This window comes from Bos indicus, chromosome 2 (genome assembly GCF_029378745.1).
Source record: "Bos indicus isolate NIAB-ARS_2022 breed Sahiwal x Tharparkar chromosome 2, NIAB-ARS_B.indTharparkar_mat_pri_1.0, whole genome shotgun sequence".
NCBI classification, from domain to species: Eukaryota; Metazoa; Chordata; class Mammalia; order Artiodactyla; family Bovidae; genus Bos; species Bos indicus.
The window spans coordinates 543,332-570,776 of NC_091761.1; the positions used below are offsets into that span (position 1 = coordinate 543,332).

Here is a 27,445-nt window from a genome sequence, read left to right on the forward strand (position 1 = left end):
AGAAAAAGTCAGTTTTCATTCCAATCCCAAAGAAAGGCAATGCCAAAGAATGCTCAAACTACCACACAATTGCACTCAACTCACACACTAGTAAAGTAATGCTCAAAATTTTCCAAGCTAGGCTTCAATAGTATGTGAACCGAGAACTTCCAGATGTTCATGTTGGATTCAGAAAAAAACAAAGGAACCAGAGATCAAATCGTCAACATCTGCTGGATCATAGAAAAAGCAAGAGAATCCCAGAAAAACATCTACTTCTGCTTTATTGACTACGCCAAAGCCTTTGACTGTGTCAGAACAAACTGTGGAAAATTCTTCAAGAGATAGGAATACCAAACCACCTTACCTACCTCCTGAGAAATCTGTATGCAGGTCAAGAAGCAACATTTAGAACTGGACATGGAACAACAGACTGCTTCCAAATTGGGACAGGAGTACATCAAGGCTGTATTGTCACTCTGCTTATTTAATTTATATGCAGAGTACATCATGTGAAATGCGGGGTTGGATAAAGCACAAGCCAGAATCAAGACTGTCAAGAGAAATATCAATAACCTCAGATATGCAGATGACACCACTCTTAGGGCAGAAAGTGAAGAGGAACTAAAGAGCCTCTTGATGAAAGTGAAAGAGGAGAGTGAAAACTGGCTTTAAAATTCAGCATTCAAAAAACAAAGATCATGGCATTTGGTCCCATCACATCAAAGCAAATAGATGGGGAAACAAGGGAAACAGTGACAGACTTTATTTTCTTGGCCTCCAAAATCACTGCAGATGGTGACTGCAGTCATGAAATTAAAAGACACTTACTCCTTGGAAGAAAAGCTATGACAAACCTAGGCAGCATATTAAAAAGCAGAGATGTTAATTTGCTGACAAATGTCCATCTAGTCAAAGCTACATTTTTTCCAGTAGTCATGTGTGGATGGACCATAAAGAAAGCTGGGCACCAAAGAATTGATGCTTTTGAGCTGTGGTGTTGGAGAAGACTCTTGAGAGTCCCTTGGACTGCAAGGAGATCCAACCAGTCCATTCTGAAGATCAGTCCTGAATATACATTGGAAGGACTGATGCTAAAGTTGAAGCTCCAATACTTTGGCCACCTGATGCAAAGAACTGACTCACTGGAAAATACCCTGATGCTGGTGAGAGGGTAACAGACAGGAAGGCTAGGGGGTCTCCAAATGGAGAAAATAGACTGCAAGGATCGCATGTTTCTTATCTCTCTCTTAAGTGGCAGGAGGAAACAAACTACAAGTGTCAGATTTTTTCCCCTTCTCTATACAAAATTAAAAGGAGGTTTCTCTTAAAATTCTGTGTTGCCATGACAATACCTGGCTCCACCTAAACTTAACTTTTCTCAAACCTTGAGCTAATCAATGCATTTTTCTTATGGAAATGCTTTTCTTAAGCTATGTTAATCAACTATGTATTTACCCTAGACTCTCTCTTCAAGTCAGTTCTGCTTAAGACTCAGAACCTATAAGGGCTTAACAAACCTGTATGTTTTACTTATACATTGTTCTCCTAATCTATGTTAATGAACTATATATTTACTTGGAAACCTGCCTTTCTTCAACATTCATGTCGATCGTTTTATGGCCTGGGATGATTCACCTGGTGCCAATGTTATCTCAAAATGTATGTTGTGGTTGAGGGACCTGGTGCCACTTTGAGTTTTGAATCATCTCCTTTCTCTAATTAACAACTCACTGATAGGTATAGACTAGCAGGCAGGTACTCTTTCTACCCCCTTCTGATGTCTATGTCAAAAGCTTTCTCTATCTCTTTTATACTTTAATAAAGCTTTATTAAATACACAAAAGCTCTGAGCGATCAAGCCTTGTTACTGACCCCGGATTGAATTCTTCTCCAGAGACCATGAATCCCGGCGTCTTTCATGGCTCAGCAACAATCTTTCAGTGGGAAAGATTCAAGGCGGGAGGAGAAGGGGATGACAGAGGATGAGATGGTTGGATGGCATCACTGACTCGATGCACATGAGTTTGAGCAAGCTCCAGGAGTTGGTGATGGACAGGAAAGCCTGGCATGCTACAATCCATGGGATAGCAAAGAATCAGACATGACTGTGCAACTGAACTGAACTGATTCTTACATAAAATTACAAAGCCAGTTCCTAGCAGAGTGAGGATGTAAACAAATCCCAGCAAGGCTGAGACAACCCTCAGCTGTGCAAGCTGTACAGGGATGTTGAGAATCAGGGTGCCATCATCAGGGTGTGTAGTGACTTGCTGGAGTCTGGCACATTGTGAGATGGTTTCAAACCACTGTCAGCAGCAGAGTTGCCCTGGTTGGAGGGTGGTAGGTGTGAACTGCCTCTTGCCCACTGAGGTGTCCAGGGGCAGGGTTGGTTTTAGCATATGCTTTATCCACCATTTACCCTCAGAAGAACTATACCTCTGGGTATTGGGAGGTGCTGCACCTCCTGTGCAAGAAGGCTAAATCTAGCATCCTGCCCCTCAAATCCATACTTGCACGTGGACCATGACAATGCAGCCAGACTTGCAGAAGCTTGGGCAACAGATTAACTCATAACACTGCAGGCCAATCCACGAGATGCTACTAACTCTCTGTTCCTCTCTACCCTTCCTTCTCCTCTCCCTACTCCACATTCTAACTTACTCCTCCTCTGAGGGTCACTACTCTCCCAAACACCAAAGGCATCACCCAGAATTAGTCCTGAGCTCTGTAAGAAGCCCCTTGTTGGTGACATTGAACTTGCTGTGTCTCATGCCTCATAAGCAGGAGAATCTCTTATCTGGTAGAATCCTCAGAACACTAGCTTATTTTAATTTCTTTGATGGAACAACCCAGATCAGTGCAGCTGAAGTGAGTTGTCCTCAGCTGAAGTGAGGACATTTAGACAAATGTCCTTACTACTAGCTTCCCAGAAGCCACCAGGCATACCTATAACCCCTCAGTCTCTCTAGAACCAGCCAGCACCAGCACATGTTGAGTCTAAGCAGGGGAAGACCATGATATGCTAGGAACCATCTTTAAAATAAAGGACATAAAGTCTAGATAAAAGTGTAGGTCCATGACCTTGGAAGGGGCTGCACAATCACAGGCTGAAGCCCAAGCCCCAGGAGGCCCCATGCAATCAGTCCCACAAATGAAATGGGTGGAATTAAAAAGAGCAAAATGGAATCAAACTGAATTTCTCTTTCCCAAAGTCATCTTGCAAGGCCTTGCCAGGCCAGGTCATGCAACCCTCCAGTAATCCCACAAGGATCCTGCCAGAGCAAGACAGTAGCCCCACCTCCTGCTCTCTGGCTGAGAACCCCATAGAGCCCATGCAGTAGAACTCCTGGCCCCTGATGCTCTGTCCCACAGGCATAAAGGTTTGTGTGTCCTGATTCCTGTAGGCACTTCTGCAACCACTGCTACTGCCATCACAGCTGTGCAGTCAGAGCTACAGTCCCAGTGGATGTTCAGGTCAGACCCAATCATGTGGGAGGAGGGCAAGGTCAGACCCGATCATGTGGGAGGAAGGCAGCCAGCACAAGGGCACATCAGCTGCCCTGATGTCCACACAAGGCCACTTTGCATACCTTATGGTCACGGGAGTGAAGAGGAGCACTGTTGTGACATTGTCCAGGAAGGCAGAAAGGACAGCAGCAACGAGACACAGCATGAAGATCATGGTCCACACTCTTCCTCGGGACAATTGATATACCTGGAATGCAATACAGAACAAGCTAGGACCAATGGGGCCAGAAAACAGATGCAACTTTTCATTAGGGACTCTGAGAACTAAGGGTCTAAATAAACACTACATGGCGGATTAAAACTTAGACCTACAAACTCCTAAACCTGCTGAGATGAGGCAGTAATGGCTGGACCTGAACCTGTAAACCTGTGCGGGCCTACACTTCTTCCCTCCAATTCTCATTTCAGTACCTTGAGATGGTCTATCTCTCATAAGGTGACAACCTGTCATGTCTGTATCTTTTTACACACTCCTTTTGGTTGGACAGCCTGGGCTGTGACTTTGGGATTCACCTGACCCTAGAGTCTGCCAATCTTTGGGGATCTAGGGGTTGCTTTTAGTACCAAGGTATTGGGAGGAAGAGGCAAGATAGCTACCTGGGAGGTGCAAGATAGTGCACAAAATTGGCAAAAATCACGATATGGTTCTATCTTTCAAAGTTTGAAAAGGGCTTCTTAAATAACTAATTTTTCTGTATACAAGACAGCAAAAGAGACACTGATGTATAGAACAATCTTTCGGACTCTGTGGGAGAGGGAGAGGGTGGGATGATTTGGGAGAATGGTGTTGAAACATGTATAATATCATATATGAAATGAGACACCAGTCCAGGTTCGATGCACGATACTGGATGCTTGGGGCTGGTGCACTGGGACAACCCAGAGGGATGGTATGGGGAGGGGGCAGGGAGAAGGGTTCAGGATGGGGAACACGTGTATACCTGTGGCAGATTCATGTTGATATATGGCAAAACCAATACAATATTGTAAAGTTAAAAAAAAAAAAAAGAATAAAGTTCCCTAGACAACAAAAATAAATAAATAAATAAAAGAACTTTTCAGTTTCAAAAAGAATTCAAGCCCAGCCCTAGTCTACATTAGTCTTTTCCTCCCAACTCTGATGATAGGATCAACACAAATTCTACCAGTCAGAAAATGGTGAAGGATTCCCCAGGGTCCCAGTTATAAAAGTGAATGCTTATATGTTCAATGTCGTAAAGTAATCATTGAAATTATTTCACCTAAAAGCAGAGTAATCAGAACTGATGACTTAAAATATTTAGATACTCTGAAGTGCAAAACAGTTTTGGTGCATAGTTCTCAACCTGCCAAGTTGAACGCCATCACACAAATATTCAACTTGAATACTAGTCTCCTTGATCCTCTTCTTTGGTTATTTGTTGAGAATCTGAAAGTGATGTTCAAAGACACCTTACTTAGCATAGCAATTATACCCAGGTGTGCAGCAGTGATTTTGAAAAGGAGGACAGAATTTTAAAATATTTGCTTTAAAACAGTTTTATTCACTAAATATGTAATGGTAGAAAAAAAGTATCAATTGATACATAACTATTAAATGCCACGTCATACATACCTTTACAGCACAATAATCAAAAAATCCAGTTTCTGAAAATATGGCTACTAAGATCATCTATAGGGAAAAGAGAAAAAGGAGACAAAGAATGTTTCAGAGCACCATCCTGAAATGATATCAGTGACCACTTACACATCTGAGCTCTGGCCTCTATATGAAACCTACCACCTCATCAAACGTCTCACTCTTTGGTTGAGTGTGATCCACTTACTAACTCTCTGAATCAAGCCCCTTACTAGAGGATTTGCACCTTTACATTTGTCCAAGAGTATGTGCCCAAAGTACATTATCATTCCACCTGAACTTCACAGTAAACATCTGCGTTATAATTACTCTGACTTATAGACCAGGAAACTGTCAGGCAGAGAGGAAAAGTGACTTGCTCAGAGTCACAAAGCTAGAAACAGGGCAGGAAATAGGATAGAATGTGGCCTTTTGCACCTAGGTGTTCACACAAGCAACAATTAAAAGTTTTAAGACTTTTAAACTGACTTAAATTACATTTATTTTTTTTTAAACTAGCTTAAATTTTATAAGCGTAGTTACATTGAAATTAAGACTGCTGGGAGAAATATTAACAACCTCAGAAATGCAGATGACACCACTCTAATGGCAGAAAGTGAAGAGGAACTAAAGAGCTTCTTGATGAGTGAAAGAGGAGAGTGAAAAAACTGGCTTAAAATACAACATCCAAAAAACTAAGATCATGGCATCCAGTCCCATCACTTCAGGGCAAATAGATAGGGAAAAAATGGAAATAGTGGCAGATTTTATTTTCTTGGGCTTCAAAATCACAGAGGACAGTGACTTCAGCTACAAAATTAAAAGACACTTGTTCCTTGGAAGAAAAGCTATGACCAACCTAGACAGCATATTAAAAAGCAGAGACATTATTTTATTGACAAAAGTCCATATAGTCAAAGCTATAGTTTTTCCAGTAGTCATATACAGATGTGAAAACTGGACCATAAAGAAGGCTGAGTGCTGAAGAATTGATGCTTTCTAACTGTAGTGCTGAAGAAGACTCTTCAGAATCCCTTGGACTGCAAGGAGATCAAACCAGTCAATCCTAACGGAAATCAACCCTGAATATTCATTGGAAGGACTGATGCTGAAGCTGAAACTCCAATACTTTGGCCACCTGATGCGAAGAACTGACTCACTGGAAAAGACCCTGATGCTGGGAAGGATTGAGGGAATGAGGAGAATGGGGCAACAGCGGATGAGATGGTTGGATGGCAACACTGACTCACTGGACGTGAATTTGAGCAAACTCCGGGATTTGGTGGTGGACAGGGAAGCCTGGCATGCTGCTGTCCATGGGGTTGCAAACAGTCAAACAGAGCCTTGAGCAAAAAAAAAAAATTATTTAATTCTCTGTACTTTGGTTTTCTCACCTTACTTCTGTATGTCTTACTCCCTCGTAAGGTTGTTGTGAATTATGTAAACTAAAGTACTTTAGAAAATAGTGGGCCCAAAACTGTGTTTCACAAAAACAGTGCAAAACAGTACAAATCTCTGCCTCATCTATAATGACCATCATTGTTCATCCTATCCAAATGGCCACTGTGAGGCCACTTATAGAGTGTGATGCTTCACACCAATGGAAGCCACACATGAATGACCACATGTGTAGGTGAACTACACAGGGTAGGCCCCGTGTGGTCTTCCACTGTTGTGGTGAAACTGTTACACATGTCTGCTGCCAGAACCACCCAAGAGAGACTGGAACTCAGGGACTGGGTGAGTGGTCCCATGGGTGGATGACTGGAAATAAACAGGGTAAAAAAGACAGGGGTCTGGTTATACAGACTGTCTCTGGACCACACACACCCCAAAGTTCTATATAGAACCTTCTTGAACTGATTCCAACTGAGAAAAAATTAAGCCATTCATTGTTAAAATCCAATATAACTGTATTAAGAGGATAATTAAATTAAAGTGAAGCCCTAATCCAATATGCCTATTGACCTTATAAGAAGAGAGGAGGACATAGACACGCCCAGAGGGACAATCATGTGAGGACTTGAGCGGATGATCATCTATAAGCCTCAGAAGAAACCAACACTGCACACATCTTGATCTTGGACATTAGCCTCCAGAACTATGAGGAAATACATTTCTGTTGTTTAAGTCACCCAGTGTATGGTACTTTATAATGGCAGTCCCAGCAAACTAATACACCAATCATTTAAACTTTTTTTTATAACAAAAACTTATGAGATATCTGGTACGCTTTCCTTTTTCCTTCCATATGTCCAAACCCTATATACTTTTCAGAACCCAATACAAAAATTAGTTTCTCTATAAAGCCTGAATTCAGAGCACTGACCTGAATCCCACACCGCATCCACAAATCAGACAGTTATTTTGGATCACATTGACACCTAGAGCAGCACAGCCCTCCTTCAGATCACTCAGCCACTGTGGGGTCTGTTCAAGGACACATGAGCCATTCCCACTGCTGTCCAGACCCTTGTCAAATTCCCCTTATTCCAACTAAATCTGTTTATGACTCATGTTCCACACTAACTCACTGCTGCTGCTGCTGCTAAGTCGCTTCAGTCATGTCCAAGTCTGTGAGACCCCATAGACGGCAGCCCACCAGGCTCCACCGTCCCTGGGATTCTCCAGGCAAGAACACTGGAGTGAGTTGCCATTTCCTTCTCCAATGCATGAAAGTGAAAAGTGAAAGTGAAGTCGCTCAGTCGTATCCAACTCTCAGCAACCTCATGGACTGCAGCCTACCAGGCTCCTCCGTCCATGGGATTTTCCAGGCAAGAGTACTGGAGTGGGGTGCCATTGCCTTCTCCCACTAACTCACTAGTGTGCCTTAAAATTCCCTTCCTACAGGTTGATTTGGTGACACTCTCCATAGCATGCAGTAGAGTGGTCACTTGAAAATATGGTAAATTAACAAACTATCACTTAGGGACAATTTCTTCCTTTCTTCCTTTATCCATATAATTAAAGGTACTTTTTCAATCACTGAAAAATTTATATGGTTTATTTATTTAAGATATATCATTTTATATTTTAAGGACAGTAACTCAAAAAACTGCTGAATTTTCTCAATGGCAAGATTATTTCTCTGTTAGAGAGGCCTTAGGCTAAAATTTTCCAGCTAACCAACCAGAGCACCAATCACTCCATTCTTCATCAGGAGAAATTAGCTAGACCTGCAAACACTTCTCAATCAAGCCCTAACAGTCAAGCAGCATGGTGTCCTTAAGAATTAGCAGTGACAGCAGTAAAAGAGAAAGTCCCAGGTTACAGCAAACTTGGGGCCCAGTCCCACTGGGAGGACTGTCATTACCATGCCAAACAGCAGGGCCAGAGTCTCAAAATCAATCCACTCCACCACATGGGTCAGGCTGGGTCTCTGCAATCAAACCACAAATTAGCCAATTAGTCCTGGGCCTCATCCTCCTGGTGATAAGCTGTAAACATGTGCACTTTACAGAAAACCCACTCATGGCCAGAGCTGAAAATCACAAAAATCACACCATCCACTTGCCTTTGAAATCCTATTATATCATTACTGAAAAACAGTCGTGACCCAAAGCATCGTAACATCAAAACTATGCACTTGTCAATGAGAAAGGCAGACTTCTTAAGCCCTGTCCCTGTCCCTAAGGAAAGGTAGGATCATGGGGAACTGGGAGCCCAGACTGGGAAGTGAGGGCACTTGGAGAGCCTCGTTGTTGGAAAAGGACTTCACAGTGGTCCAGAGATTTTCCTGCAGCACAAGGCATATGCCATATCAATTATTTCCAAAATTAAATAACTACTACTACACTACTCCTTAACAATTAATCAAAGTAACAGAGGTTTATGTGTAAGTTTTAGGATTCTGGGACATTTTACCCTGAGAGTGAGTGTTTGTTTATACCAATTCTAGCCATAAAAGAGAAAAATAAATAAATAACAAGGTCTCACATATTATTTTTACTCTTTGGTTGACTGGCCTTTAGAAACATTTTTCAGAACAATCTGTGAAATTCTACAGAGTTTTTTTCGAATCCCAAGTTCCATGTGTGGCCACCTTGGTCAGTGCAGCACTGCTCCTCAAACAACCCCAGGCCTCCATCTCCAGAGTATTTGGCCTCTCTTGCTTCTCTACATTCATTCCAGTGTCTCTGCAGGATGGAACATGCTCAGATCCTGAGGGGACAGTATCACCTCACAGACATGCACTTCCAGGGACCTCCTGATGTCTGTCCCCAACCTCACTATCTCCCACCTCTCTGCTCCAGCTAGGATGGCCTCCTCTGGTCTCCAAGGGCTGACAGTGCATATGGCTGGCTCTAACATTGCTCAGGTGCATGGCCTGAATGAGTACTTGACCATCATGAGCCTTTCCTCAGCTAAGATGGGGTGTGTGTGATAAAATCAAATGTTAATTGCTCATCAATGGTATAAAGTTCATTAGTTCATGCCTTAACAGGAAACGTGAAATAGTATATTAAAATAACACCTAATTATTGGACTGTCTTTGAAGCTGACATTCTATCAAATGCTAAGCCTTTGACTCAAAATGTTACAACTTACGTCACCAATCACAGCCAGCGCTGCTAATGCTGAAAGGGACCCCAACATGGCTGCTAGTGTTCTGTGAACAATCTGGAAGAAGCATAGAACATTACTTCACTCTAGTCCACAGGATTTTAAAACACACAGAAGCTTGTATTGGTATAAGTATTTGTGAAGATTGGCCATTCTATACCATACCTATTGAAAGTGAAAGTGAAAGTTGTGTCCGACTCTTTGCGATCCCATGGACTACACAATCCATGGAATTCTCCCAGCCAGGATAGTGGAGCCGTAGCCATGCCCTTCTCCAGGGGATTTTCCCAACCCAGAGATCAAACCCAGGTCTTCCACATTACAGGTGGATTCTTTACAAGCTGAGCCACCAGGGAATTTAGGACAATAGATAAATCATGGGTTTCAAAGTCTGGATGCCCTAGACGCACACACAACTATCACCAGTCTGCTTTCTAAAGAAAGGTGATTTAAGGTGATTATCTATATGTATGATCCTATTAAAATTTTTTCAATTGTTTTGGGTTTATTTTCTCTTGGCAGGTCTTATTCCTTTTCTTGTGTTTCCTGCCTAGAGAAGTTACTTTAGTATTTGTTGTAAAGCTGGTTTGATGGTATTGAATTCTCTTAACTTTTGCTTATCTGGAAAGCTTTTGATTTCTCCATCAAGTCTGAAGGAGAGTCTTGCTGGGTAGAGTATTCTTGGTTGTAGGCTCTTCCTTTTCATAATTTTAAATATATCTGGCTTGTAGAATTTGTGTTGCTGCTGCTGCTAAGTCACTTCAGTCGTGTCCGACTCTGTGCGACCCCATAGACAGCAGCCCACCAGGCTCTACCATCCCTGGGATTCTCCAGGCAAGAACACTGGAGTGGATTGCCATTTCCTTCTCCAATGCATGAAAGTGAAAAGTGAAAGTGAAGTCACTCAGTCGTGTCCAACTCTTTACAACCCCATGGACTGCAGCCTATCAGGCTCCTCCGTCCATGGGATTTTCCAGGCAAGAATACTGGAGTGGGTTGCCATTGGTCAGCTAATACCTTGATGGGAGTTCCCTTGTATGTTACTTGTTGTTTTTCTCTTGTTGCTTTTAATATTTTATCTCTGTCTTTAATTTTTGTCAGTTTGATTACTATGTGTCTCAGTGTGTTCCTTCTTGGGTTTATCCTGCCTGGGACTCTCTGTGATTCCTGGACTTGGTTCACTATTTCCTATCTCATATATGGGAATTTTCAGGTCTTATCTCTTCAAATATTTTCTCAGGTCCTTTCTCTCTCTCTCTTCTCCTTCTGGGACCCCTATAATGCAAATGTTGGTGCATTTAATGTTGTCTCAGAGGTCTCTTAGGCTGTCTTCATTTCTTTTCATTCTTTTTTCTATATTCTGTTCTATGCCAGTGATTTCTACCATTCTGTCCTCCAGGTCATTTGTCCATTCTGCCTCAGTTATTCTGCTAGTGTTTGCTTCTCAGTACAGTTCAGTCGCTCAGTCGTGTCCGACTCTTTGTGACCCATGAATCGCAGCATGCCAGGCCTCCCTGTCCATCACCAACTCCTGGAGTTCACCCAAACTCATGCCCATCTAGTCAGTGATGCCATCCAGCCATTTCATCCTATGTCATCCCCTTCTCCTGCCCCCAGTCCCTCCCAGCATCAGAGTCTTTTCCAATGAGTCAATTCTTCACATCAGGTGGCCAAAGTATTGGAGTTTCAGCTTCCACATCAGTCCTTCAAATGAACACACAGGACTGATCTCCTTTAGGATGGACTAGTCGGACCTCCTTACAGTCCAAAGGACTCTCAAGAGTCTTCTAAAACACCACAGTTCAAAAGCATCAATTCTTCGCCACTTCCCTTTCTTCACAGTCCAACTCTCACATCCATACACGACCACTGGAAAAACCATAGCCTTGACTAGACGGACCTTTGTTGGCAAAGTAATGTCTCTGCTTTTCAATATACTATCTAGGTTGGTCATAACTTTCCTTCCAAGGAGTAAGCATCTTTTAATTTCATGGCTGCAATCACCATCTGCAGTGATTTTGGAGCCCCAAAAAGTAAAGTCTGACACTGTTTCCCCATCTATTTCCCATGAAGTGATGGGACCAGATGCCATGATCTCAGTTTCCTGAATGTGAAACAGTTTCACTCTCCTCTTTCACTTTCAAGAGGCTTTTTAGTTCCTCTTCACTTTCTGCCATAAGGGTGGTGTCATCTGCATCTCTGAGGTTATTGATATTTCTCCCAGCAATCTTGATTCCAGCTTGTGCTTCTTCCAGTCCAGCGTTTCTCATGATGTACTCTGCATAGAAGTTAAATAAGCAGGGTGACAATATACAGCCTTGACGAACTCCTTTTCCTATTTGGAACCAGTCTGTTGTTCCATGTCCAGTTCTAACTGTTGCTTCCTGACCTGCATATAGATTTCTCAGGAGGCAGGTCAGGTGGTCTGATATTCCCATCTCTTTCAGAATTTTCCACAGTTTATTGTGATCCACACAGTCAAAGGCTTTGGCATAGCCAATAAAGCAGAAATAGATGTTTTTCTAGAACTCTCTTGCTTTTTCAATGATCCAGTGGTAGTTGGCAATTTGATCTCTGGTTCCTCTGCCTTTTCTAAAACCAGCTTGAACATCAGGAAGTTCACAGTTCACATATTGCTGAAGCCTGGCTTGGAGAATTTTGAGCATTACTTTACTAGCGTGTGAGATGACTGCCATTGTGCGGTAGCTTGAGCATTCTTTGGCATTGCCTTTCTTTGGGATTGGAGTGAAAACTGACCTTTTCCAGTCCTGTGGCCACTGCTGAGTTTTCCAAATTTGCTGGCATATTGAGTGCAGCACTTTCACAGCATCATCTTTCAGGATTTGAAATAGTTCAACTGGAATGCCATCACCTCCACTAGCTTTGTTCATAGTGATGCTTTCTAAGGCCCACTTGACTTCACATTCCAGGATGTCTGGCTCTAGGTGAGTGATCACACCATCGTGATTACCTAGGTTGTGAAGATCTTTTATGTACAGTTCTTCTGTGTATTCTTGCCACCTCTTCTTAATATCTTCTGGTTCTGTTAGGTCCGTACCATTTCTGTCCTTTATTGAGCCCATCTTTGCATGAAGTGTTCCCTTGGTATCTCTAATTTTCTTGAAGAGATCTCTAGTCTTTCCCATTCTGTTGTTTTCCTCTATTTCTTTGCATTGATCACTGAGGAAGGCTTTCTTATCTCTCTTTGCTATTCTTTGGAACTCTGCATTCAAATGAGAATATTTTTCCTTTTCTCCTTTGCTTTTTGCCTCTCTTCTTTTCACAGCTATTTGTAAGGCCTCCTCAGACAACCATTTTGCTTTTTTGCATTTCTTTTCCATGGGGATGGTCTTGATCCCTGCTTCTGGTGTATTATTTATTTATGTTTGTTTGTTCTTTAGTTCTTCTAGGTCTTTGGTAAACATTTCTTGCATCTTCTCAATCTTTGCCTCCATTTCCCCTTGCCCCCACCCCCAGGGTCCTGAATCATCTTCACTATCATTATTCTGAATTCTTTTTCTGGAAGGTTGCCAATCTCTACTTCATTTAGTTGTTTGTCTGGGGTTTCATCTTGTCCCTTCATCTGGGACATAACCTTCTGCTTTCTTCTTGTTAATTACCTTTCTGTAATGTGGTTTTAGCTTTAGTCACTGTAAGACTGTAGTTCTTGCTTCTTTTGTCTGCCCCATGATGGAAGAGGCGAGAAGGCTTGTGTAAACTTCCTGATGGAAGGGACTTGTGGTGGGAAAAACTGGGTCTTGCTCTGGTTGGCAGGGCCTTTCTCAGTAAAGCTTTAATCCAGTTATCTGCTGATGGGTGGGGTTGCCCTCCCTCCCTGGTAGTTTTTTGACTTGAGAAGACCCAGCCCTCAAGTCTATGGGCCCTATGGTCCAGTCAATGGTGACCTCCAAGAGGGTCACCATTAGACCTTAGGCGGACCTTTCCAGACTGCCACTGCCAATACCTCCATCACTGTGGTGAGCCCCTTCTGACCCACGCCTCCACAGGAGGCCCTCCAAATCTAGCAGGTTGTTTTGGTTCAATCACCTGTGGAGTCACTGCTCCTTTCCTCTGAGTCTTGATGTGCATAAGGTTTTGTTTGTGCCCTTCAAGACCAGAATCTCTGGTTCCCCCAGTCCTGTGGAAGTCTTGTAATCAAATCCCGCTGGCCTTCAAGGTAAATTCCCTGGGAATTCCCAGTCCCTTTGTCAGATCCCCAAGCTGGAAAGCCTGACGTGGGGTTCAGAACCTTCACAACAGTGGGAGAACCTCTTTGGTATTACTCTTCTCCAGTTTGTGGGTCACGCATCTGGCAGGTATGGGATTTGATTTTACTGTGACTGTGCCCCTCTCACTGTCTTGCTGCAGTTTCTTCTTTGTTTTTGGATATGGGGCATCTTTTTTTTTTCCTTTGGTAGGTTCCAGTGCCCTTCTGTGGATGGTTATTCAACAGCTAGTTGTGATTTGGTGCTCTTGCAGGAGGACATGAGTGCCCACCCTTCTACTCTGCCATTCTAAACTGGAAGCTCAGCGATTACTTCTTTAAATTAACTTTCTTCCCCCTTCTCTCACTTGTCTCCTTCTGGAATCCAGTTATCCTACATGAACATCTGACAGACAATGAAGGTTTTCTTTGCTCTTTTTCATTTTCTTCTTTGGTCTCCTCTGATTGGGTTATTCAAAACTCCTTTCCTCATGATCACTTATTATTTTATCTTCCATTTGGTCTGCTCTGCTGTTGATGTTCTATTGCATTTTCCATCTTCCTCACTTAGTTCTTTAGCTCCAGAATTTCTGTTTGTTTCTGTTTCATGATTTCTATTCATTTGTTAATTTTCTCATTTTGTTCATGTGTTGTTTTCCTGATTTCACTGAATTATCTTTTTGTCTTTCCTTGTAGCTCATTGAGTATCCTCAGTATAACTATTTTAATTAATTTATTTATTTTAATTGGAGGCTAATTACTTTACAGTTTTAAAAGTTACACTCCATTAATAGTTATTACAAAATGTTGGCAATAGTCCCCATATTGTACAATACATTCTTGTAGCCTATCTTAACACCCAATACTTTGTACCTCCCACTCTTCCACCCTTATATTTTGCCTCCACCTCCTCCCTGCAGGTAACCAGTACTTTGTTCTCTGCATCGGTATAGCTACTTTTGATACTTTATCAGCAAGATAGCGACATTCTGTGCCTTTGAGTTAACTTATTGAATGACTGTTGTTATCTTTGGTGATGATTTATTTCCTTGATTTTTCATATTCCTTGTAGCTTTACATTGATGCTTTCTCATTTGAAGTAGCAGTCAGTCAGTCAGTTCAGTCGCTCAGTCATGTCCAACTCTTTGCGACCCCATGGAATGCAGCACGCCAGGCTTCACTGTCCATCACCAACTCCCGGGGCTTGCTCTAACTCATGTCCATTGAGTCAGTGATGCCAACCAACCACCTCATCCTGTTGTCCCCTTCTCCTCCTGCCTTCAATCTTTCCCAGCATCAGGGTCTTTTCCAATGAGTTAGTTCTTTGTATCAGGTGGCCAAAGTATTGGAGATTCAGCTTTAGCATCTGTCCTTTCAATGAATATTCTGGACTGATTTCCTTTAGGATGGACTGGTTAGATCTCCTTGCAGTCCAAGGGACTCTCAAGAGTCTTCTCTGACACCACAGTTCAAAAGCATCAATTCTTCGGCATTCAGCCTTCTTTATGGTCCAGTTCTCACATTTGTACATGACTACTGGAAAAACTATAGCTTTAACTACATGGACCTTTGTCAGCAAAGTAACAGACGTCTCCTCAAATCTTTATTAGTTGTATTCAGATGGGATATACTGTTTGTTTGTTCTGTTACGCCTGATACTTTCTCTGACCTCCTGTGGACACACCTGCTGCACTCTTCTTGCTCCTTCTTGTGACAGAATGTGTATGCTTTTATGTGTTCTCTGGCTCTGCAGCTCACCAGGCTGGCTGCTGGAAAAGCCCCTTTTGTTGGCAGTAGGCGGTGCTATAGCTCCAGTTCTCCTTTGCCCACAGCCAGTCTGTTTTCTGGCAGCACTCCATCTACTGTTGACCAACAGTGCTCTCACCACCACACAGAGAGCATGTACTAGGAGCCACTACAAAGGCAGTGGGGGGAGACAGGGAGAGGTTGGCATTAGGGATGCCTGCAGGCCTTGGGGGGATCCTAGGATGAGCTTCTCCAGATCAATAATCAGATTTCCTGCTGAAGTGCTGAGTGCAGTCAGCAGAAAATGTATTCTTTTAATGCCCTTTGATAGTTTCACTTGACTCTTTCCTGACCACCCTCCCTGCAAGCATGGATGCCCTGCCTGAGTACTCGGGTTCTGGCAGAGATAAGTTGGTTTTCTTCCTGCATCCTGCACAGCTGGGGAAGCCAAGCACTTACTCCCTATCAGTTAGTTCAGCCCAGTGGAATGTGGCCTTAGGAGAGGGGCAGTGCTGACCAAGGTCCTATTACCCTCTCCAGTGTGTCCTAACTTGTACTGTTTTCCTTCAGTGACATGCTGTAATTTCCTCTCAGAAAGGCTGGGCTTCTACAAACTCTCTGCTGTTCCTGGGTATCTGCTCAGGTCAGCACTGTCTAGGTTTTCCCTGATAGCAGCCAAGAGAGATTAGGTTGCCATTGCTGGCTCCTGCTGGTTTCACAGCTTAGGCTAGGGTATGTTTGCTTATTACTGGGTGCACAGGCAGGAGAGGCTCCTCCTAGGTCCTTTGAATCTCACTGCTCCTACAGAGGTACTTTTCCTTTGTGGATGGATGCCTAGTTAGCTATCAGAAAAGGGGGACAAAAAGGAGGGATATCTCAAGCTGCCATGATGCTGACATCATCTCCCAGTTTACATTTAAATGTTCAGAACGTGAGATGGTTGACTAATCTTCTTCCTTGGGCTACTTTGGTAAATGCAAGGATAAAGGAAGTGCAGGGAGACTCATTAGAAGAATGAGATACCTAAATATCTGCAGATATGTGGAACTCCCATGGCTGCCATTTCTGCCCATGTGGTGTGCTGGCTGCTGTACACTGTCCGCAAGCAGCTGTATGCCACTGCATGTGTGCCTTGCTCTCTAGGGACCCCACATGAGCTCTGGGACCCCACTTTTAAAACTGTAAAGTAATTAGCCTCCAATTAAAATAAATAAATTAATTAAAATAGTTATACTGAGGATACTCAATGAGCTACAAGAAAAGACAAAAAGAGCTTTGCTTTGTGTCATCTCATATAAATTCTCCTAGACTGGGGAGCATTGGGCAGCAGGAGCACCTCTGTTTAGGGAGGGGCTGCTCATGGAGGGAGGTACCTGTGCCTTCTTGAGCCCCTTCCCTCCCAGTACAGGAGGGCAACAGCAGGAGCCAACTGATCCACAGTGACAGCAGAAACACTGGTGGTGGGTTTCCTAGACATTCCTCGGTTCTGAATCCTGTGTTTCTAAAAATTCCCAGGCCCGTGTACAAGTGGTACAGTTCCGGGCCTTGAATTCAGTACCACTCTGCATTTCATAGGCATTTTAGCACTTACAGTGTGCGTCCAGTTGAAGGCCGTGTTTCCAATTGTTTCTTCCTGCCATGATGTAGTAGGGTGATTATGGGCTTTTAGATGCTAAGTAAATTCTCCACATTTCACTTTCTTCATCTGCAAAACTTAGAGAACTTTTTGGTTTGTAGGGCATGAACTGGCTGTCCCTTGAGGTGACACCCTGCCTCTCTGTGCTCTGGTGTAAGACCTGGGCCAGCTCCAATTTTCCTGGGCTGGGTCCTGTCTGCCTACAAGGTAGTAACACTGCTCTGTTTGCTGCACTACCTTCCAGGTGGGCCCTCTTTATACCCTCCCTTATCTCCTAGGAAGAGGGTGCTTTGGCCTCTTTGAAAGTGTGGACCTTGCCTGCCTGTTCTTCCATGTGAATGCTTTCTTGTCCTTGTGCATGGTGAACTGCCTACCCTTCCCTCTGAAGTCAGATTTGGTTGTAAACTGTGTTCTGCTTGTTGGGATATGAGAAGAGAGACTCCGCCTTCTTCTTGCCTCAGTGGTGCCCAGGTGAGAAGCAGCCTGGGTCTCTTATGAATTACAGTGAGCAGAGGCCTGTTGACCACATGTGCAGATGCTGAGAGGCTGACTGGAAGCAGGAGGTGACCATACCCCTACAGGGAGGGGTGGTGCCTTCTCCTTCCGGTGCCAGAGCCCACTGAGCCTGGTTCTCACATAGCTGGAGAGAATCTCATAACTCTTGCTGAGCTAGGGACCTACCTTGGGGGAGCACCGACTGCTGCACTTCTCACTGCACTGCCACTGGAGGGAATTTCTGGCATCCATTGCTATTCTGGAGTCTCCTTTGAGAATGTCACCATGAACCATCTCATTTCATCAAGGGGTCCAGTTTGCCTAAGAAGCTTCATAAGGAATGAAAGAGGGTTCACCTGCTGGCCAGTGGTTTGGGAGGGCCTGGCAACAAGGGCCTCTGCTCTTTCTCCCCCAACCCCTACTGCTCTTGTGAGCATTTCTCTTGCCCAGGGCCTTCTGTGTGTAGGAGAGGCAGGGGCCATATCTGAGGGGTGGGCCAGCTGCCACCTCACTGGGGTAGTCAGTGATGGGGGTAGTCTCATCACTGTCTTTGAGGTCTGAGTGTCAAAGGCACTTCACATAAGAGCCAGCACACCCACTTTCTTCTTAAACTCATCTGTTATGTTCCCACCTGTGATGGTTTGGCAGGGTCTGTATGTTACCAAACAAACTGCCTCAGCATGGGTGCGTCCATGTGTCTGTGAGGGAAGGGTGGTTTGGGGATGGCACCCAAGCTAGGCTGTGTTGGCGTTTCTGATTCCAGACTAACCCACAGTGCTGTCTGTCCTCTGTGTGTGCTAAGTCACTCAGTCGTGTCTGACTCTGTGGGATCCCATGGACTGTAGCCTGCCAGGCTCCTCTGTCCATAGGATTCTCCAGGCAAGAATACTGGAGTGGGTTGTCATGCCCTCCTCCAAGGGATCTTCCTGACCCAGGGATTGAACCCACATGTCTTATGTCTTTTGTATTGGCAGGCATGTTCTTTACCACAAGAGCCACCTGCAAAGGCAAGGTAGCAGGAGAGGGAGGGTAGGAACAGCTGAGACCACCTGTGCACATCTGGATTCTTTGAGAGTTAGGAGAAACAGTCATGCCTAATGTGATATTTTCTTATTTTTTTTCTTTTCTTTTTTAACTGGAGGAAAATTGCTTTACAATGTTGTGTTGGCTTCTGCTGTACAATAACATAAATTAGTCATTATATATAGATATAGATACAGATATATATCTCCTCTGCCTCTTGAGCTTCCCTTCTCTCCCCCATCACACCATTCTAGGTCATTACGGAGGGCCAGGCTGGGCTCACTGTGATATATAGCAGCTTCCCACTAGCTATCTGTTTAACACATGATAGTGTGTATGTGTCAATGCTACTTCCTCAATGCATCCCACCCACTCCTTCCCCTGCTCTGTCCACAAGTCCCTTCTCTATGTCTGCAACTCCATTCCTTCCCTACAAATAGATTCATCAGTATCATTTTTCTAGATCCCATTTATATACATTAATATATGATATTTGTCTTTCTCTTTCTGACTTACTACAACAGATTCACATTCGTTCCTTTATATTCAGCTGAGTAATATACCACATCTTCTTTATCCGTTTCTCTGTTGATGGACAACAAGGTTGCTTCCATGACCTGGCTAATGGAAATAGTGCTGCAATGAGCACTGGGGTCCATGTGTCTTTTTGAATTGTGGTTTTCTCAGGGTACATACCCGGTAGTGGGATTGCTGGGTCACGTGGTAGATTTATTCCTAGTCTTTAAGGAATCTCCATGCTGTTCTCCATAATGGCTGTATCAGTTTACATTCCCACCAATGGTGCAGGAGGATTCCCTTTTCTTCCCATCCTGTCCAGCATTTATTGTTCATAGGTTTTTTGATGATAGCCATTCTGATTGGTGTGAGGTGATACTTCGTTGTAGTTTTGATTTGCATTTCTCTAATAATGAGTGATGTTGAGCATCTTTTCATGTGTTTATTTGCCATCTCTATGTCTTCTTTGGAGAAATATCTGTTTAGGCCTTCTGCTAATTTTTTGATTGAGTTGCTTATTTTTCTGATATTGAGCTATATGAGCTGCTTATATATTTTGGAGATTAATCCTTGGCCAGTTGCTTCATTTGAAATTGTCTCCCATTCTGAGAGCTGTCTTTTCACCTTGTTTACAGTTTCCTGTAAATAATCCAACCAGTCCATCTTAAAGGAGATCAGTCCCGGGTGTTCATTGGAATGACTGATGTTGAAGCTGAAACTCCAATACTTTGGCCACCTGATGCGAAGAGCTGACTTATTGGAAAAGACCCTCATGCTGGGAAAGATTGAGGGCAGGAGGAGAAGAGGACAACAGAGGATGAGATGGTTGGATTGCATCATCAACTTGATGGACATGGGTTTGGGTGGACTCCAGGAGTTGGTGATGGACAGGGAGGCCTGGCATGCTGCAGTTTATGGGGTCGGAAAGAGTTGGACATGACTGAACAACTGAACTGAACTGAACAGTTTCCTTTGCTGTGCAAAAGCTTTTAAGTTTAATTAGGTTCCATTTGTTTTTATTTTGACTACTCTAGGTGGTGGGTGTTGGAGGACATTGCTGTGATTTATGTCAGAGTGTACTACCTATGTTTTCCTCTAAGAACTTTATAGTTTCTGGCCTTATATTTTAGTCTTTAATCAATTTTGAGTTTATTTTTGTGTTCTGTGTTAGGAAGTGTTCTAGTTTCATGATTTTACATGTAGTTGTCCAGTTTTTGCATGCTACTTATTGAAGAGATAGTCTTTCCTCCATTGTATATTCTTGCCTCCATTGCCAAAGATAAGATTCCCATAGGTACATGGGTTTATCTCTGGGTTTTCTGTCTTGTTCCATTGGTCTATATTTTTGTTTTTGTGCCTGTACCATACTGTCTTGATGACTGTAACTTTGTAGTATAGTCTGAAATCAGGAAAGCTGGTTTCTCCAGTTCCATGTTTTTCTCTCAAGGTTGCTTTGGCTATTTGGGGTCTTTTGTTTTTCCATACAAATTGTAAAATTTTTTGTTCCAGTTCTCTGAAAAAATGCCATTGGTAATTTGATAGTGATTGCATTGAATCTTTAGATTGCTTTGGGTAGTATGGTCATTTTCACAATACAGATTCTCCCAATGCAAGAACATGGTGTATCTCTTCATCTGTCCATGTTCTTTGATTTCTTTTATCAGTGTCTTATAGCTTTTTGCATACAGATCTTTTGTCTCTTTAAGTAGGTTTATTCATGAGTTTAAGTGAACTCCAGGAGTTGGTGATGGACAGGGAGGCCTGGCGTGCTGCAATTCATGGGGTTGCAAAGAATTGGACACGACTGAGTGACTGAACTGAACTGAACTGATTCTTAGATATTTTATACTATTTGTTGTGATGGTGAATGGGATTGTTTCCTTAATTTCTCTTTTTGATTTTTCATTGTTAGTGTACTGGAATGCAAGGGATTTCTGTGTATTAATTTTGTGATTATAAAATCACATCAACAAAAACCTTGGGCTCTACATCTCAAGCAGCCTGCCCTTAAACAATGCCGTTGGAGGAAGTAATATGTTCTCTGTGGCTCCTTGAGGAGAAAACTGCTAAGAAACTTGCTCCTGGACTCCTCCAGACTCTGCCTGATCACAGAGTTTTGTGTGTGGTCATAGGAACCCTGAAACAATAATAATATTGATTGGGGTAGGGTGGGGGGAGGACAGAATAGAGCCGCCCCAGAATAAATGAGACAGAGCAACTAAACCCATGGATGGACCTTATTGGACAACTATGGGCTCAACCTGCTGAAGCCAGCATTCCTCACAGACAGATCAGACAGCCTCAGGGAATTTCGGGAATTTTCCTGGCCACTCCCCCCTCAGATTACCTCCTTGAAGCTCCAGGGCACTTTTCATATTTTGAGAAGACACATCCCTTTACCTTCACCTTCACCTCCTGATCCTCCAGGCTCAGCCCAGTGGGGCCAAAAGTCCCATCTGTGTGTTGCTGTAAATCTGGTTTCACAACTAAAACAACAATGGACCTGCCCAGTCAGGCAGTATCTGTACTTTGTTTAATGCTATTGAAGGTATAGCCACACTTAAAATTTTCCAGAAACACTGAATTGATGGGACATGAAATCATTGGGCTCATTAGCTGAGTTGATAAACATAACAGATAATCCTTCCCCACACATAGCCCAAGGTCTCCAAGGTCCTCATTGTGCACACAATCCTATGAAAAAATAGGGGGTATTTTAACACGCCCATTTTACAGACAAAGACCCCGATTCTCAGAAAGTTTCAACACTTGTCTCTTCAGGGGCATTCTGTGTGAGCAGCAAATCGAGGGTGAGAAAATCATGTGCACATTCAGTTTTCTCAATAAACTTTTTCTAGTGCCTGGCAAAACTCATCTTGCATATGGCAACTGCCAAGATTCAGCAAATATTCCAGTACAGAGCAATTTTCTACCTAGAATGAGGGAAATGTTACTTTTTAGGAAAGACACTATTTCAATTCAATTAAAATGCAAGACTGAGCCCATCCCTAGCACCCAACATGTTAAAATACACTTACCTGTGGGCACAGATAAACCCAGGAGAGCAGGCATGCAAGTTACCTCAAATATAATTAGCACGTAGACCCCAGCGAGGATGACCGCAGCAATGGTCACTTGTGCTTCAACACTTGCGCGGAGGTACTGATGAGTCATCAGAAGAGGAACAATCTGGGTCTGCTGGAGGGAGGCGCGGATGCTGATGGAAACAGGCTCTCTGAAGAATGAAGCAAATATCTTACCACTGGTTAAGGAAACAGACCTGACATCAACCATCAGCACTTGCTCCCTCAGCTTTCTTCCCAACACCAGTCGCCCATGGCTATAACCAGAGCCTGAACCGATCTCAGAGTGCCTAACCTGCCAGATGAGGAGCCCTGAGCACAGGCAAGCCACGTGAATACATGCACAGCCTCCCCATAGCCAGGCCCCTCTGACATAGCTCCTCAGCCTCCATCAGGCATTGCCTGCCTCATAACAGGCCACCAGTCCAGCAATGAACAGGAGCAAGGATGTTCACAGTGGTTTAAACCGTTTAATTTTCCATCTTCCTCCTCACCACACATCTGATTGCTTTGTGCACATGCTAAGTCACTTCAGTCGTGTCTGACTCTATGCAACCCAGGCTTCTATGTCCATGGGATTCTCCAGGCAAGAATACTGGAGTGGGTTGCCATGCCTTCCTCCAGGGGATCTTCCTGACCCAGGGGTCGAACCTGTGTCTCTTATGACTCTGGTATTGGCAGGTGGGTTCTTTACCACTAGTACCACCTGAGAAGCCCATGCTAACAAATAGCAAATCCAACAATTCTCGCATGTGAGACATTTGGAAAAGGGTCATGTGCAACCTGAGAACAGGTAGTCAGGTTGTCACTAATGGTGGGAAAACACCAGGAACAAGAAGCATGAAGATCAATAGTATGTGGCCTGGTGAAAATAGACTCTAAAATTTCAGTAACTGCTCTGAGCTGAATTATGTCCCCTCAAAATTCATATCTGGACATCCTAGTTCTCCATACTTCAGGATGTGACTGTATTTGGGGATAAGGTCTTCACAAAGGTGATTAAGTGAAAAACAGTGACACCAACATGACTGGTGTCCTTATAAGAAAAGGAATTTGGCCCACAGAGATGCAGAGGGTTGACCACATGAGGACACGGGGAGAAGACAGCATCCACACACCAAGGAGAGGAGGCTCAGGAGGGACATACCCTTCTGCCAGCTTGAGGAAATATATGTCTACTGTTTAAGCCACCTGTCTGTGGTGTTTATACAGCAGGCCTAGCAAACTTATATAGTAATCAAAAGCACTGACTCAACATGGAGTGGCGTTACAGAAAAAAGAATTCTAAGATATACCAGAATTCCCCATTGCGTAGCTTCATGATATTAATGAATTTAAAGTATCAGCTGTAAAACATAGTTTGCTTCAAAATGGGTTCTGCAGTCTTACTTCCTGACACCTGTGGTTTTGACGCCCACCACAGACTCATGCTCACTGGCTACACAAAAGGAGCAACTCCAAGCCCATAACTTGCTAGCTATTCATAACTGGAGTCCCAAGGGTCATACTTCTCTAGGGAACATGTCCCAGAGGAGCTTCCCTGAGACTTCAGTCACCAAGACCTACCTGCTAAGAACCTCAAAGGTCCTGCTCACCACCACGTGCTCACTTCCACTTGGATTTAAAAATATCGTCCAATTATGAGTGACCTGCAAAAGTCGAAGCATGAAATCCTGGTAAGGCTTTGAGTCTGGGCCATCAGCTGGGGTCCAGCAATGTTCAGGGTAGGTGCTTGTCTAGAATAAGAAGAAAGAAAAGAGCACAAGTCTTTTTCACACAGAGATGTTAGAGACAGCCAGGTGATGTGCAGCTGGAAACATCCATAATTTGGAGGGCTGTGTTTAAGAAAAAGAATACGGAAATACAAATACAGAATTCATGTACAAAGACACAAAAATACAGAAGTAAATAAAACCCATTAAGAGAAAAGGAAATCACTGCATGTTACTGGAGACAGTCTTCTGAACCCACTGAGGCAACTGACCAGAAAGATTGCTTTCTGTTTGCAAACTGGAAGCAGGAAACTCTCCACACCCGGGTCCCAGAAGCCTATGGGAGGAGGGCCTGAGGATGAGCTTCTAGTTTCACAGGCCAAGCTGCCCTTGTCAAGGGCAGGGGAGTGGAAAAGCCAGATGAAAGGGGCCAGATGTGTGCAGAGATGGAGGTGCTGGTGGGGCAAAGGCGGGAGGCCTGGCTATGGCTGCTGGGGAAATTTCAGTGGGAGGACAGAAGTCTTGCCACCCACAAATTATAAAGAAAATCGAAAAAGGAACTCTGAAATTGGTCAAAGCCTGAATGAGAGATCACAACTTCTCTTAAAACTTTCGTGTTTGGAAAGACTGTATCAGGAAAAAGAAAAAAACCCTTCAGTAAAAATCTCCTGTGTTGTGTTTCTGGAGCTGGGAAGCTCAGTACAGACCCAAGGGTAGGCAACTACTGATGTGTCAGCAGGCTACAAAAGGTCATAGCCTCCTCCACACAAGGTCACAGAGGAAACCATCAGCAGATTAAATGTGCCCATCTCATCTTTACTGTGGAACCCTTGCCAGAGAACTATGCAATGCATACAGGGAAGCCAAGTTCATGTCCTAAGACCATGGCCAGAGCAACCAGTTTAGAACATCAGTGCTGCATCAGCCATTGTCCATGAAACCGCAGCCTTCTTCATAATCAGACTCTGGCTCTGGGGACACTGCTCTGTATGGCAGAAAAATGTGATGGGTGCTGTACCCACCATTACTGCAGTCATACTCCATTCTGGATGACACAGCCTCATATACCAAAAGCGTTTCCTTCTATTAGTTATAACAGGGAAAATCTGTGAACTAGGGATATGACTTCATACGGAAGTCATCATGAAAATCCAGGGGAGTCCCTGAGGCCAGGATTTGGGGAACGAGAGAGCGAGACTAGGCCTTGTCTGGGCTCTGGGACATGGTGGCTGGGACTGCTGACTCTCCTAACCTTTGCAGGATGTGCAATAATAAAGTCCCTGCCTTAGATGCTGAGTACAAGGTCATATTGGTACAGAAGCAGAAGCTCGGGGAAAGCAGACACAAACTTAGCTAAGAGTCCACAAACTCAAGGGAACCATAGTGTTGAACTATCTTCTGTACCATGAGGTAAGGCTCAGATTTAACTACACTTTCAAAAATATGTTTCTCTGAATTATCAAAAAAAAAAAACACTCTAAATTGAAAAATAAAGAAACCTCAAAAGCCTGACTTTACTGAAATTGTGAGAGTTTTATAACTGCCTTAGAGAAAAGAGAATTTCCATGACAAAGTAAAACATAACAGCTTGCCTAATAATGGTGTCATTGCCCTAGGGCTCCCATCAAATCCATTCAAGAAGAAATTCAATTTATAAAGAAATAAAATGATTTTTTACAATTCTTTTCAAGTAACTTTTAGGTGTAACCTGCTGTGGCCGCCGCCGCCTGGAGCCTGGAGTGTTGGCCTGGGTCACCTCCACCATCACGTGCTCTTCTCTCCCGAGATGACTGGGGCTGCCGGCCACCAGGGCCCCTGCCAGGCCCACCTGGAGCAGCATGGAGTCTGCGTGGCTGCTGAGGTTCACAGCTGGGGGAGTGTCAAGGCAAACTACAGCACAAGAGGGACAGGCCTGGACTACACCCCCTCACCCCAACCCTCCCAGGGAACACCCATCTCGGGAGGCACACAAGGAAAGGAACGTCCAGGCCATCCCTTCCATCTACCCTGCCTGCTCCTACTTCTTCAGCCCCTCACTTCTGACACACGCTATTGGTTTTGTTTTCTTTAATTGTGTTTTGAATCATCTGCTTTAACATCTAGCTGGTGTCTCGCCTCCTACAATCATCTCTGCTACCACTCTTGCCAGCCAGAATAAAACCCCTGTCCCAGTTCCTAAACTCATGGTGAGCAACAGACAGGATGGCCTCCTGAATGAACAGATGAACTAATCCACAGCCATGCCCAAATCCTAAGGTGGCTGGTGAGAAATCACAGGGAGAACTGAACAAGAAATCCTAAACTGGCTAAACCAATGAAGTCCATTGCCTTGAGAGGAGGGAAATCCCTTCGAAGCTTGTGAACAACTGAATCAGGGAAGTTATAGGGAAAAGATGCTCCTTCCTCTCAACATGTAACCCTCATGCCCTTGCATCCCCACCACAACCTGGCCCCTTCACTCCTACACCCTGCACTGGTGTGCTGCACAGATGGAAGGGTCTGTGCTCTCAGGCTCCCTCTCTCTGTGCCAGCTGACTCTCACCTCTGCTGCAAGGTCTGGGGCCCACGCCAGGGATTCTAAACAGGAGCTAGCCCAGCTATCTTGCTCCAGAAGAGAAAGCTGCTGTAGGTGCAAAAAAATGATTCTCAAAATGATCTATGTTTTATGTGAGGTTTCAAAAGTCTTAGCAGCAGCTCACTGATTGCAGGACAATTCAGTGACCAATTCCTTTACTCTTCCTTAAAACCCTTAAAGAAACAGGTGGTTTATGGAGCTGACTTGGGAGAAGGCAGAACTTCACTGTTGCCAGGGTGTTTACAGGGATTTAAACAGACTGTTGGGGAGTGCCAGTGAATAGTTAACCCTTTTTTAAAATTCCCCTAGCAAGACGCACTGTTTGTTTGTTTGTTTGTTTGTTTTTAAGTACAAAAATATCCTGACAAATAAAGTGTTTTTCACTCTCTGACATAAATCACAGCAGGATCCTCTATGACCTACCTCCCAGAGTAATGGAAATGAAAGCAAAAATAAACAAATGGGACCTAATTAAAACTAAAAGCTTTTGCACAACAAAGGAAACTATAAGCAAGGTGAAAAGACAGCCTTCCAAATGGCAGAGCGAACAAAGCAACTGACAAAGAATTAATCTCAAAAATATATAAGCAGTTCATGCAGCTCAATTGCAGAAAACTAAATGACCCAATCAAAAAGTGGGCCAAAGAACTAAACAGACATTTCTCTAAAGAAGACATACAGATGGCTAACAAACACATGAAAAGATGCTCAACATCACTCATTATCAGAGAAATGCAAGTCAGAACCACAATGAGGTACCATCTCACGCCAGTCAGAATGGCTGC

General features: G+C 43.7%; 1 protein-coding gene across 3 annotated transcripts in view; it reads right to left on the reverse strand.

The window, feature by feature from the left end:
• OCA2 (OCA2 melanosomal transmembrane protein) overlaps positions 1-27,445 on the reverse strand; it is a 284,022-nt gene that overhangs the window by 192,017 nt on the left and 64,560 nt on the right. For all 3 annotated transcript variants that reach the window (XR_011570128.1, XR_011570130.1, XM_070801365.1), the window contains exons 7-13: positions 25,794-25,954; positions 23,940-24,022; positions 22,372-22,525; positions 9,656-9,727; positions 8,421-8,486; positions 5,105-5,161; positions 3,573-3,697 (exon numbers count right to left, since the gene is read on the reverse strand). Coding sequence is in view for 1 of the 3 variants with exons in the window: in XM_070801365.1 (XP_070657466.1) it covers positions 3,573-3,697; positions 5,105-5,161; positions 8,421-8,486; positions 9,656-9,727; positions 22,372-22,525; positions 23,940-24,022; positions 25,794-25,954 (718 nt within the window). In the remaining 2 variants the exon portion in view is untranslated. The remainder of the gene's footprint in view (positions 1-3,572; positions 3,698-5,104; positions 5,162-8,420; positions 8,487-9,655; positions 9,728-22,371; positions 22,526-23,939; positions 24,023-25,793; positions 25,955-27,445) is intronic.